The sequence below is a fragment of the Protopterus annectens genome, chromosome 1.part1, assembly GCF_019279795.1.
Source record: "Protopterus annectens isolate FY-2018-M chromosome 1.part1, PAN1.0, whole genome shotgun sequence".
NCBI classification, from domain to species: Eukaryota; Metazoa; Chordata; order Ceratodontiformes; family Protopteridae; genus Protopterus; species Protopterus annectens.
Window position 1 is genome coordinate 473,561,105 of NC_056726.1, and position 14,650 is coordinate 473,575,754.

General features: G+C 39.7%; 1 protein-coding gene across 2 annotated transcripts in view; it reads right to left on the reverse strand.

Moving 5' to 3' along the window:
• MOCS3 (molybdenum cofactor synthesis 3) overlaps nucleotides 1-14,650 on the reverse strand; it is an 851,577-nt gene that overhangs the window by 801,689 nt on the left and 35,238 nt on the right. For both annotated transcript variants that reach the window (XM_044076166.1, XM_044076158.1), the window contains exon 2: nucleotides 7,004-7,148. In XM_044076166.1, the coding sequence (XP_043932101.1) occupies nucleotides 7,004-7,148 (145 nt within the window). The remainder of the gene's footprint in view (nucleotides 1-7,003; nucleotides 7,149-14,650) is intronic.

Consider the following 14,650-nt stretch of genomic DNA (forward strand, 5'->3'; position numbering starts at 1 on the left):
GCACTGGAAACACAGGATGAGTAGAGTAACTTTAGGAGGCAAGAGAGACAAGGTAGAAATGAAGAACAAGAGATATCACAAAGCAGAGGTATAAATACTCAGAATAACACTAATCATTCCCAGAGACAAATATTTCAATATCCTGTATAAATTTCCAAAAACCTAAGAATATTAAATTAAACAGTCTTTCACAGGGACATTAGTTCTGGTTAGCAGTGAAACATTACTAAATCTTTGATAGCAGCAATGCAAAACTCTATAATGCAATAGTTATGTGCCCTTTTTTCTTTTTTTTTTTATAGCAGTATAAATAAAGAAACAAATTCCACTCTACTTAACAGCAGCAGTCAAACTAATTATAACAATGTTTGTAAATATAAATCTAATTCTTTAGTAGCAGCAATACCAAACTCTAATATGCAAATAGTTATATACCCCTTTGTAAGCACTGTTGGAGGGGGGTACATTTAGCCCTGGCCCTTTACGATTCTCTATGTGAAGGTTGTGTTTTTTAAAGCCGTTTACTGGCTTTTAAGAGTGGAGTTAGAAATGTATAATAATCACTGGTAAGAGTAAGCGCTTAGGTGGCGCTGCATTAGCCTTTCTCTGCTTTAAATGATCAATAAAGAACAGGCAGGCTCAGAAAATTGGTGTATTTATATTGTCGTTTTCTGGCTTTTAACTGTGGAGGTAGTATTATCTAATCCTCTGGTAAGGGCAAGCGCTTAGGTGGTGCTACATGGGCCTTTTATACACTTAAAAGTTCAATAAAGAGCAGGCACGCTCAGGGATGGTGTATTTTATAAAGCCGTTTACTGTCTTTAACAGTAGCATTAGATTTATAAAATAATCCGCTGATAAGGGTAAGCGCTTAGGTAGCGCTGTATAACCTTTTGCGTGATAGATGCCCAATAAAGAACAGGCACACTCAGAGATAGTGCATCTTTGACAGCTGTTTATTGGCTTTTAACAGTAGAGTAAGCAATTATGAAATAATCCGATGGTAAGGATAAGCGCTTAGGTGGAGCTGCATAAGTCTCAATTTCTCTTTAAATATTCAGTAAAAAACATGCACGCACAGAGAAAATCCCTGTGAGTTGGGGTTTTAGTGATTTTTCCGATATCCGCTTACTAATCCTCCAGAGGCAGAGACTCTAGTGCTACAAAAAAACAACTCAAACTGTGAGCAAGCACAGCTCGCAGCTCAATTAGCTTGCATACCCTAATAAAAATCCATAAGTGTTGTGTGGTTCACTTAGCCCTAACCAGATTGAAGATCTGTTAGTACTTTAAAATCACGGTTAATTGGGCTTGGCCAAGCAGTTTGTATACCAGTCTGCCACAAGCAAACACTGTGGGCTGTAAAAAGGTGCGAAATGGACGCCTTATCAATATTCAACCTTAAGCAAGCCACACTCTGCTTTCAATCTCAACGATAAATACGTTACACTTACAATAAACACTTAGGGAATAAGCATACAATCTGGTCTTTTAAAAGGTGCGAAAAGACACCTTGTCAAATTTTAAACTCCTTCCGCTTACAGTAAGCCCTAGGGGCACAACTATACGCAATGGGCTGTTCAAACGGCGCAAATAAAGATACTCCTTATCAGTGTTAAACCGCAAGCAAGCCACAGAAATTTAAAATAGCTTAGTAATTACACTATTTAACAATACAGGCTTACAAGACAATAATAGCAGCAACAGGTACAAAAGAGTTATTAGGCGGACTGATCAAATAGTCAAAAACAAAATTAGAAAAACAACATTTGGTATGATGAGCAGCAGACAAGCTGAAAATAATTACATACCACAGAGGTTGGACACTGGGCGAGGAGCAGACAGCAGCCAGGGCTTATCCCAAGCCCTAAAGATGTCTTTTGTAGACTATTAGAAAAAAGGGTACTTGCGTATTATCGCAACCACTTTAGAAACAACATGCAATTAACAGGTCGCTAAGCTTCCTGGCTGAAATTGCTGGTGAGTGCTCCACATTTTGGCCATTTGCTCCAACCATACTACAAGAAGTAGTGTTCTACATTTTGGAGATGGACTTTATATACCTGGAAAACTAATGGAATAACTGGTTTTTGTATTAGCATGCATTTTTGGGAGTATATAAAGTCTGTAACTCAAATGTGCGTCATTATTTAATGACTCAAATCCTCAGCGATTTGCCAGAAAAACACACACATTTTACGAAGAGCAGACCAAAATATGAAAATCTGGACAGTTGACAGGTATACAACATGTGAGTGACAGCAATTATACCAGTTTAGCGGCATTTACCTTGTTGTAAGAGCGATCCTTATTCTGAGACTCAGTATAGTCTGTTCCTCCCGAAAGGGTTTATGCACACAGTCATTAAGAATTTTGTTATCAAATACCCATAATTAATATGACCCAGTATTTACTTATCAAAACTACTGGTTTAAAATATGAATAAACGGTTAACAACTCGCTAAGCTTCCGGGCTGAAGTCGCTGGAGAGTGCTCCACGTTTTGCCCATTTGCTCCAAACATACTACAAGAAGTACTGTTCTACATTTTGGAGACAGAAGGTAGAAAGTAATGATCCTGACATTCATTGTACTTAATTAATATATCAATGCCACTAGATCTGCTCACAGTTTGAGACTGGTACTTGTGGGGGGCCTCATGCCTCACAACTATCCAGATTTTTGCAGAATGTTCTGATTTTTTGCCTCATATTTTTGGTCTGAGCTTTAGATTTATACACCCACTTTCTTAATCGAGATTTTCTCTTTAACAAGCAGTTTTACACAGGCAAACGTTTTTTAAAGTTCTGTTTGACTGTGTTTATGACTACAAATGTTGGTACTTACGTTTTCTGTGACCTGTTAATTGCGTTTTGTACAAGAGTGACTTGTTTGTAATATGGTTGCGATAATAAGCAAGTACCGAAAAAAGGAATACAGTAACAGGCTCAGACAATGTCGAATAGACCAGAAAGAGGTAACCTGAACATAACCTATAAGAAAAACATAACAGTGACAGTTCAATATTTAAAGTTTTCCACTCTGATAACTTTTTATTTTCCTAGTAAGGAATTACACATTTTTCAGGTTGTTGCAGGTATTCAATAATGGATTAAATTTACATATAATAGAATGTCTGATCTGGTTCAATTTGAAATTCTATGCCTAGAATGAAAAACAATACAGCATACAACCACGGAAGAACTTCCTTCAGTTTTTACTTACATATAAAATGGGATGTAGACATTATGGATAATATCAACTGGTTGTAAGTTCAATGCTTGATAAATTATAAATTTCAGCCAGGAAGCTTAGCGACCTGTTAATTGCGATAATACGCAAGTACCCTTTTTTCTAATAGTCTACAAAAGAGATAAGGTACACATACTAAACCTAGAGTACTTGATAACAGTTTTCACTCTTACTCACAAACACTGGCTAATCTACAATGTATGTACTGTACCTGTGTACTATGTATGTATTCTACCTATGTTCCAAATTTCAGCTGTACACCACAAATGTATTAATTACTTTTATTTTTAGATTAATTTTTTTTGTTTGTTCTCTCCACTGTAACTGCTGATGTGCCACATACCACTGTAAACACATGTCTTTTGTAATTTATGTGTATACTGATCATGTCTAACTAAATGTATCTGTAATTTTTCTTTGTGGAGCTCTTCTCCCAGGGACTCTGCTGAAAAAGGGCCTTTTCGGCTCAGTCAGACACCCCCAGTTAACAAATGTAAAATAAATAAATAAATAAATCTATGAGCACACGTGAGCACCATGTTCAATAATAGCCTCGCATCAGGCTTTGTGCCCACTGAATGGTGCACAGCAACAGTTATCCCACTCCACAAAGGGGGAGCCACCACTGATCCCAGGAACTATCGACCTATTAGCCTGACGAGCCTGGTCTGCAAGGCCATGGAACGTATCATCATGGAACTCAAAGACACTGGTACCCTCCAAACTCTGGATCCCACCCAGTTCGGGTTTGTGAAAGGCAGATCATGCCTCCTGAACCTGATTGACTTCTTTGAGGCAGTCACCAAAGCCGTGGATGAGGGTAAGGTGGTTCACACAGCCTATCTTGACCTCGCCAAGGCTTTCGACATCATCCCCCATTCTGGAATTATAGCTAAACTCACTAAACTTGGTATAAATCCCTACATCACAAGTCAGAACCCACACTGTAAAAGTTGCAGACTCCACATTTGACCTCAAAGCAGTGACAAGTGGAGTACCACAGGGTTCCATCCTGGGACCTCTCCCGGTTGGTATCTACTTCTCTGAAGTACAGGCTAACACAGAAGGTCTCTGGCTAATGACGTTCGCAGATGACTGCAAACTAGGAGCCATAGTCAAGTCCCCAAATGATGTGGACATCCTACAGAAGGGCCTCACTGAGACAGATGGCTGGTGTCAGAGCCATGGCCTCAAACTCAATGTCAAAAAGTGCAGTGTCATCCCCTGTGGTAAAAACTCTGTACCCATGAACTACAACATAGGCAGCAATCTACTTAACACCGAATACGTGATAAGAGACCTTGGGACCCAGGTGGACAGTAGTCTCTCCTTTGATAGTCACATCGCCATAGTAGTCAGGAAGTCCTTCTACGTGGCACACCTCATCATAAAAGGGTTCTCATCCAGGAAAAAAAGGTCATTGTTCCCCTCTACTCTTCACTCATTAGACCCATTATAGAGTACAACGCCCCTTTTGGAATGTACCTCACAAGACATCTGCAGCAGCTTTAAAAGGCCACAGAAGTACCTCACAAAGAGGATTACTGGCCTCAAACAAATGACCTACACTGACCGCCTCAAAAAACTCCAGCTTTACTCTGTAGCATATCGCCTACTCCGAGGTGATCTCTGCCTAACATATAAAGCTATGTCAAACCCAGAGCTGCTGGACATGCTACACCTAAAGAAATCCCAATCTCTCCAAGCTACACGCTCTAGGGACCTAAACCTTGTCACCACAATAAACAGGACATGCTGGAGGGATAGATTCCTGTCCCAGAGACTTCCTATACTCTGGAACAAGCTACCCATCTATGTCAAGCAAAGTTCTTCATTAGCACTCTTCAAGAAAAATCTTGATGAGTGGATGGGAAATAGGAAATACACCCTGGGGATCACTTCTGTGTCTCTGCTCGACAGTGGCACAGGAAAATAACTTTCTTGGGTGGCGTAAGCCATGGAACCTTGTTGGCTAGGCTTACATAGGCCCTTGGGCCGATAGCCTAGTACCTACCTATGAACCTATATAGACACTGATGTTGTCAAAAATATTACTAACCTTCTAATCGAAGGTCAGTTCATGAGCTTACACACTTCAAAAGGATACTCTTGTCAAGTATGCATAGATATACCAAGTACTTAAAGTGTGTGCACAAGTGCTGGGCATCACTGTGGTGAGTTTGGGCTGTCTCTTATATAGGTAGCCAACTGTCTGACTTCCTACCTGAAGTGTGGTCCTGATTTTGTGAAAATTTATCAGTGATGCTGATTTAAAAAAAAAATTAAAAAGTAAAATGCTGACATTCAGAATTCAAAGTATTTTTGCTGGAGGGCTTTGTTCTTCTGTGTCCTACCACCTTGCTGCTTATATACTAAATTCAGAAATAACTGTACCTCCATACCTCTCAACTCTTCAGATTTTTGCCTCATATTTTTTATCTATTCCTCAAAAAAATGTGTTTCTCTGGCAAATCACTGAGGTTTGAAGTCACTAAATAATGGCATACATTTAAGTTTCAGACTTCATGTCCTTCTGAAAAAATGCATGTTAATGCAAATCCTGTTATTCTAGCAATGTTTTAAGTTTATAAGAACAATATTTAAAATGTGTCCCAATTTTTAGGCCTTTCTCCAAATTTTTTGCTCTTAGTGGTTGAGAGATATGTGTACCTCATAGAACGGGAATTATTACAAAATATCATGGGAAAAACTACTCAAACTGGATACTATCATAAAGGATCTTGGTAAACTCATTGACAGAAATTGCTCCTTTTATCAACAGTCACCAAGACAGTAAGGAAGGCCTGAGGTTTAGCTCACATTATTCTCAGGCTATACTCATTTAGTATAAGGAGATCATAAATTTCCTTTACACCTCACTAATTCAGTCAACCACTGAGTGCAATGCCCCTATCTTTAACAAAACACATACTTCACCTTGAATGTACTGAAAGAGGCATAACCAAAATAAATGAAGGGAAAGGACACCAGAGTTATCCAGGCAGGCTTAAGGAGCCATCCCTCTTCTCAGTCTTGTATATTTTCATGAGAAGGGACCTATGCCTTAAATTCTTGGACAAGAACAACCCCCCACCCCCACCCTGACATTCTACCTAAAACATATTGCAATAAAAGCCAACACAAGAGAAACACAAAACTAAAAACCTCTGTTAAGAATAAGTGCAAAATCTAAACAGTAGCTGAATGCATCATCAATGGATATTGAGGATGAACTACCACACAATTTAATTACACTTCATATGCCAGATTTATAATTGAAACTTTATTTTTATAACCTTTCGTACTTAAATATATTTTTACTCAACAAAATTAACTCTGCTCACTTTCCATGGATTTATTAAGTAACACTTTCATCTGTCTTTGTTGCAAAGTCCTTCTTAGACAGAAGCATTGAACACTACACATGGGCATGGCTAAGTTCGATCATGGGTATAATGCCACCACATTAGTAACACCAGGTAATAAACTTGGTGTGCACCCATGTACCACAATGCTGAAGCAGCCCTGCTGAACTTGTACCTTTTGACCCCAACACCACATTTCTCATTAAAAAAATGTATATTTCTGTCCAATGCAGGGTAATTCTCCTGGCTACTATGTAAACTATAAATCTGAACCTACTATATTGATCCAATTCATTAAAAAAGATAAACAAGCAAGCATGATGCAACTAGCAAACAATTCATATGATCATAATCATACTTTCTTTGAAGATCAAAGCATTAAAATACCTCTGACTCCAAAGTCAGGAACTATAAGCTGCCTGCTGTACCGCATTATGTCTTCATTTGACAGAGCAGACACCGACGTTATGGGAGGCAACTCTACTGATTGCTTGTGTAGCTCGGAACCATGTGAAGAGTTGATGTTGGTACCCTTGAAGACAAGAAAACGGGTTAAATGTACTTAAGTGCAAAATCTAAACAGTAGCTGAATGCATCATCAACGGATATTGAGGATGAACTACCACACAATTTAATTATACTTCATATGCCAGATTTATACTTGAAAATAGATATTTATAACCTTTTGTAGTTAAATATATTTTTTACTCAACAAAACTAACTCTGCTAACTTTCCATGGTCCTGAGACCAAAAAGTGGCAAAGAATATACACTGTAAAATGACATCTTCAAGACTAATCCCCTTCTGGGCACATCTAAAATATGGTCTTAAGTTAACCTATTTATTATTTTATTTATAATAAATAAAATAACCTGGGATTATAAGTACCCTAAAATATAGAAGGTAACGGCCTTGTGTGTTACCAACTACTTCAGATACCACAATGAAACAGGTGAACCAGAAAAATACCAGCATAACTGGAAGACTCCGTGACCTACAGCTGGAACACTCTGCTCATCTATTTCATGCAGGCTCTAGTGTTGTGATCAATACAAAGAGACAGAAAGATAAATTAGTGCACTTCTGTAACTAGCAAGTCAACAGATGACAGATCTATCATGGAGAAAATGGAGATGCAGCACCAAGATGATCCCTGTTCCCAGAAGTCTCAAACAAGAATAGAGTCCATGAAAAAAAATCTTAACTTGCATCAACAACAGTCAAACAAGTTCATTCTTCTGTTTGCTCTAAATGACTAAGTGTATTATCTCAATGTATAAACTTACAAATGAAGGATGGTGAAGGTGTGGAACTTTCTGTATTGCTCCCAAAGGAAGACAGAAGTCAAAATAGCTTCTGTCACAATGGCATGCACAATCAATGTGATTGTTATTTTAGAAATGAAGTATATTACTCAGAAACCATCTACTAACAGTTTATGCTATATTTAAAATTCCTTTTATCTGCTTTTTTCTGTAATTTAACTTTTCTTTCCTGCAGTTGGCAGAAGCACTGATATATTGGATTATTTGAAACTTTAAAAAATAGAACCTAGTGAAAATGAGAAACAAAATTCTGTAATGACAGACAAGAAACTAAAGGTAGTTTCTGTCTGTCTGACCTTTCATCCCTATCTCTATGATTTCAGTTACAAGAAGAAAAGATGGTATAAAGAATAAAGAAATACAAAGAAGACAACAGCATGACATGACCGGTTAGAGGCTTAGAGGGATGGGCATTACAAACTTAATGGCAAAAAAACTGGAAGGGTCTTATGAATGGCTTTAGGGATGGAAGGAGAAGAACACTAAACCCTGATAGGTTACAGAATTTAGTTAATTTGGGTTAAGAGAACTCAAAAGGCAACGCCATGTAAGCATTTTGTTTTTTTACCCATTTGTTGACCGGGTTAGTCCTACTAAGCTAGGAGCAACTTTTCAAGGGAGACCGGAGGTGGTATTTATACTAATAGGGGAAATTTGACTAGGACACTGGGGAACTTTCTCTACTTCATAGGTAGGTACTAGGATATTGGCCCTAGGGCCTTATATAAGCCTAGCCAAAAAGGTACCCTGGCTTTTGCCACCTAAGAAAATTATTTACCTGTGCCCCTGTCGAGCAGAGCCCCAGAGGTGATCCCCGGGGTGAATTTCCTATTTCCCATACCATCAACAAGATTTTTCTTGAAGCGTGCTAATGAGGAGCTTTGTCTGATAGAGATATGTAGTTTGTTCCAGAGTATGGGAAGCCTCTGGGACAAGAATCTATCCCTCCAACATGTTCTGTTTATTGTGGTGACAAGTTTTAGGTCCCTACAGCTTGTAGCTCGGAGGAATTGGGATTTTTTTTAAGTGGAGCATGTCCAACTGCTCTGGGTTTGACATAGCTTTGTATGTTAGGCAGAGATCACCTCTGAGTAGGCGATATGCGATGGAATAAAGCTGGAGTTTGAGACGGTCTGCGTAGGGCATCTGTTTGAGGCCAGTAATCCTCTTTGTGAGGTATTTCTGCGGCCTTTCCAGTTGTTGTAGATGTCTTGTGAGGTACATACCAAAAGGGGCGTTGTATTCTATAATGGGTCTAATGAGTGACGAGTAGAGGAGAACAATGACCTTTTTTTTCCTGGATGAGGAACCTTTTGTGATGAGGTGTGCCACGTAGAAGGATTTCCTGACTACTGTGGCAATGTGATTATCAAAGGAGAGACTACTGTCCACCTGTGTCCCAAAGTCTCTTATCACACTTTTGGTGTTAAGTAGACTACCACCTATGGGGTAGCTCATGGGTACAGAGTTTTTACCAAAGGGGATGACAATGCATTTTTTGGCATTGAGCTTGAGGCAATGGCTTTGACACCAGGCATCTGTCTCAGTGAGGCCCTTTTGTAGGATGTCCACATCGTTAGGAGTTTCGATTATGGCTCCTAGTTTGCAGTCATCTGCGAACTTCATTAGCCAAAGATCTTCTGTGTTAGCCTGTACTTCAGAAAAGTAGATACCAAACAGGAGAGGACCCAGGACTGAGCCTGTGGTACTCTACTTGTCACTGGTCTGAAGTTGGTTTTGGAATCTGCTACTTTCACAGTGTGGGTTCTGTCAGTGAGCCAGTTGGCAACCCATCTTGTGACATAGGGATTTATACCTAGTTTAGTGAGTTTATCTATAATTCCAGAGTGGGGGATGGTGTCAAAAGCCTTGGCAAGATCTAGATAGGCTGTGTGAACCGCCTTACCCTCGTCTACGCTTTGGAGACTGCTTCAAATAAGTCTATTAGATTTAGGAGACATGATCCACCCAGTTCAGCTTTGTAAAAGGTAGGTCCAGTTTGTGGAGATTACCAATGTCTTTTGTTTAAAAGTTCCATGATGATATGTTTCATGGCCTTGCAGACCAGGCCCATTAGGCTAATGGGGTGGTAGTTCCCGGGGTCCGTGGTGGCTCCCCCTTTGTGTAGTAGGATAACCATCGCTGTGCGCCATTCAGTGGGCACAAAGCCTGAGGTGAGGCTATGATTGAACATGGTGCATAGGTGGGGTGCCAGTTCATTCTGTAATTCATGTAGAACGCAGCCTGGTATGTTGTCAAGTCCCATGGATGCTGTGTTCTTGGCTTTGGAGTGTGGCTTTTACCTATGTACCCATGACTACAGGAACTTTGCATTCTTCCGGTATAGAGATGGGCCCTTTAGGGGGTGAGAGAGGGGTAAAGTTAGCACTGAACCTATCTACCAGGATGCTGGCAATATCAGTTGGTTCTGTATATTTAGTGCCATTGTGCTGTAACTCAGAGCAGATCTAAGTGTTGCCATTAAGGTTCTTGACATAGCTATAAAATGCTTTGTGGTTGTCTTTAGAATCAGTGGTGATTTTGTTGTCATAACTAGCTTTGGAGGATTTTATGAGGGATCTCAGCTGCTTATTGAAGCTGACCAGGGAGTTCCTCCAATCATGGGATTTTACTCTTTTTTTGCAACAGTTTCTTTCTTCTGTTGTAGAGTTTGTTTATGGCAGGGGACCACCATTTTGGCTTCCTTTTTTTGGATGATAGCATCTTGGTTCTGTTAGGGATAGCAGGATCCATGCACTCATGCAAGTGCTTATAAAAAGTGCATTTGTGTAGATCAGCAGTCGTACCTCTATTGTCCGTCTGCATGGGTGCCGTGAAGTTTGCCACTTCTGTCTTAAAAAGCATGAAGTTGGCTTTGGAGAATTTTTTTTACAGTGGTTTCCCTAATGGGGGGGGGGGGGATGTGGATGTCTAGGGTGATTAGCTTGTGGTCGGATCTGACCAATGAGGAATTGACCTCTGATGTGGAACACCGGTCGCCCATGTTGGTAGTGACCAGGTCTAGGATACTGCTGCCCCTGGTGGGGGTGTGGATAAGTTGATTCAAGGCGTTGGAATTTATGAATTCCAGAAAACGTTAAGCAAAAGAGTTGGTACATGAGTAGTTTTCCCAGTTAATGGTGGGGTAGTTGAAATCGCCCATTATGGGGATGTTGGGTTGTACGCTAATATTTTCCTGTGTATCAAGAAATGAGGAGTGGTGCTGAGGTAGCATTGTCGCCTCACAGCAAGACGTTGTCCCGTTCGATTCTCAGCTAGAGCTTCTTCTGTGTGGAGGCATGCGTGAATGAGCGTGCCTTCGTTGAAGGTTGTGCATCAGGGCTGGTAACTCGGCACGTAAAAATCCACTACCAAACATTAGTGGAATGGAGTTCCGCTGTGGCAACCCCTAACCGGGATAAGCCGAAAGACACAACAACATCAAGAAATGAGGAGTGGGAATCCTGGGGCATGGCAGGGGATCTGTAGCAAGTTACAATTTGGATTGCGGTCTTGCCCAGAGTTAGTTGTACTTGGGTAATCTGGGATTATGCTGAACAACTAGCCTGGAGGTGTGGCTATCCTTAATGAAAATGGACACGCCTCCGCCTTTAGTGTTCCGGTCCAGGTTAGGTGGCCGAAAAGTGTGGTATGAATTATAGCCTGGTAATGCAGGGGTGCTCTCTGGAGCCTTGAACCAGGTCTCTGTCACTGCACAGATGTTGATATTCTCCATTCTAAGGAGTTGCTCGAGTGAATGCATTTTGAGGTTTAGACTTCTAGCTCTAAGCAGCATTACCCTCATATTTTGCTTGCTTGTACCTGTTACAGTGGTGAATTTGTCATTTGAACCTTGCCTAAAAAAGGCACTATAGGGGTGGCAAGAGCTTTAGCCAGTATCTGGAATCCCAAGGGCAACAGATGCAGGCCATCTTTGGCAAAGCATTATGGTCTGTTGATCATTTCATCCCAGGCAGACAGATACTGGATCCCCTTAGAATGGCACCAGAAGCTTAGCCAATTGTTGAAGTCAATCATTTTTTTCCTTGTACTGTGGTATCATTCTGGGTGCTGACAGGATGCTACTCAGGGCTAGGGTCATACCTGCCTGGGCTGTAAAATCTGAGAGCTCCTCCAAGTCTCTTTTCATGTAGTCCAGAGAGGTATGTCTCAGGTAATTCAACAAACCAAATTCACGCACGGTGGATCCAGTGCAAGGCTCAAACGAAATCGCATCACATCACACAAAATGAGCCAGCACAAGGTTGAAGGCAAGCAGAAAAATATATTTTATTGTGGCAAGATAAAACAAAGCATTGCAAACCGGTTTCAGCCTAACAATAGCCTTCTTCAGTGCAAAGAGAGAATGTATAGGAAATGGTGCATCCTGATGTTCCTTAAATAATGGAAATTTTTAAAGGTGTATACACCAAAAATATACTTTGTATAAAGTCGACATAAAAACTCAAAAAATCAAAAAATATATCATGAGTCATATCAAAATATCAAAACAATAAAATAAACATGTCAAAATAATATACAAGTCTAAATCTGAAAATCAATTGCACATTGCACAGCCAGCATGAGTAGCTATTAAATATACATTAACATTCATTTAGGCCAGGTTTGAACAAAGCACCCAACCTGGTGATCCATAGAGATTCCATATTATTAAGCTTCTCATGCCAGCCCACTTTAGAAATCCTAGGCAATCCTAGGCAGGGTTTGTCTGCTGACAAAGATAATTTGGAAGCCTTTGGCCTTAATATATCCGATTCTGGCAACTCAAATGTAGGAGATACTAGACATGCATGTAGTAATCTGTTTCACAAAATTACAAAAAATATGAGGGCTTTGAGAGCCAATGTATGGCACTTAAAGCTATTCAAAGCTTATAAGTTAAAAAATATAACTCATCGTGGGCTCAGAATTCGAATCCAGCCTCTTGTAGGCTTGACTGATGAGCAGTTGACAAAAGATTGGGCCAAAACACAACATGATGCGTTCATGCTATTTGTTGACACACTTGTATCCTATTACGAATGTATGGTGGAATTACAGACCACTGAAGTTTATAATAATTGTTTAGAAGCCCAGGTTTTTGAACATGAACAGTTTTTTTCCAACCATATGAAAGAATTAGCCAAGGACCTAGCCACTTTGGAGACACAATTGGTAAAAAAGAAAACACAAAAGTTCCAGCGTGATTTGACAGATTATGAGAAAGGCAAACCCTTTGTTGCACAGAGAAATGTAAGATTTTATGAGTCAGTTAGCAGGGTGAACAAGAAAAAGAGGCCTAGATCAATATTGAAGAAAAATACTTATTCTACAAGTAGTGTTACGGACGAGGATATTTCCTTGGTCACAGATTTTGAATGCCCCTCCAACCACGGGTCCCCAGTGGCCAAGCATACACCTTTAGTGGACCCTTTAGAATTAGAACACATAGGGGGGGCAGGAAACATAGGAGAAGGGGCATGCAGTCTACAACAGTTGCTACAGAAGATAGTGAAATAATTAACAATGTGCATAATATATCCTCTTTTGAACTGTCACCTGTGCATAATAAAGTTCTTAACAAGGGTCTAAATTTTGTGCCTTCCTCCTTTGTTTCTGAACAAACACTTGTGAATGAATTAAATGACTTTTGTCGTTTGATTAATTTAAAAATATTTTTTACAGATCATGATTGCTCTCAAAGTTCTTCTGGTTTCCATTTTGGGAAGTCTAACTTCCAACTACCTATGGACAAACATGTGGCCATATTCAGGGAATTTGTGATTAAGGATTTACATTTCTCCCCTGGTTACAAACATATTAAACACAATCTTACTTTATTGGAACAACAAGGGCTTCAAGAGCTTAGTTCCAACCATGATATTGTGATTCTGCCAGCTGATAAAGGGGGAGGTATTGTGGTCATGGATCAGGTCATGTATATTGCAGAAGCTCATAAACAGCTATCTGATGCTAGATTTTATATGCATATGATAGTGGACCCCACACCTAACTTTAAAACACTTATCGATTCTTTCCTGGATATGGCCACAGAAGGAGTAATTGATCAACATACTTGCCAACAATTAAAGGTTCCAGACCCTATTCCTCAGTATCTTTATTTGCTACCCAAAATACACAAGGATCCTATATTTGTCCTCCTGGCCGGCCTATTGTTTCAGGCAAGGGCTCCCTTATGGAGCCATTATCTGCATTTTTGACTTATCATCTTAAACCTCTATCGGTGTCGGTCCGGTCTCGACTCAAAGATACTACTGAATTTTTGAACATTAACCAGGATACTCAGTTGGAATCGGATGGGTGGCTTTGCACTATGGATGTTACCACACTTTACACCAGTATTCCACATGAGGCTGGCATTTCAGCCATAACATTTTGGTTGGAACAATCTCAACTTTATACTATGGGATTTAATAACTTTCTAATCAAAATGGGTGAATACGTATTAACTAAAAATGTTTTTTTCTTTGAGAGTCAACCATATTGTCAAACAAGGGGTACGGCCATGGGGGCGTCTTTTGCCCCAATTTATGCAGATCTCTTCATGGGTTTTTTTGAACAAATATATATATATATATATATATATATATATATATATATATATATATATATATATACACACACACACATACACACACATATACGTACACACGACATCTGTAATAATAAATATTTGGCTGAATTGGA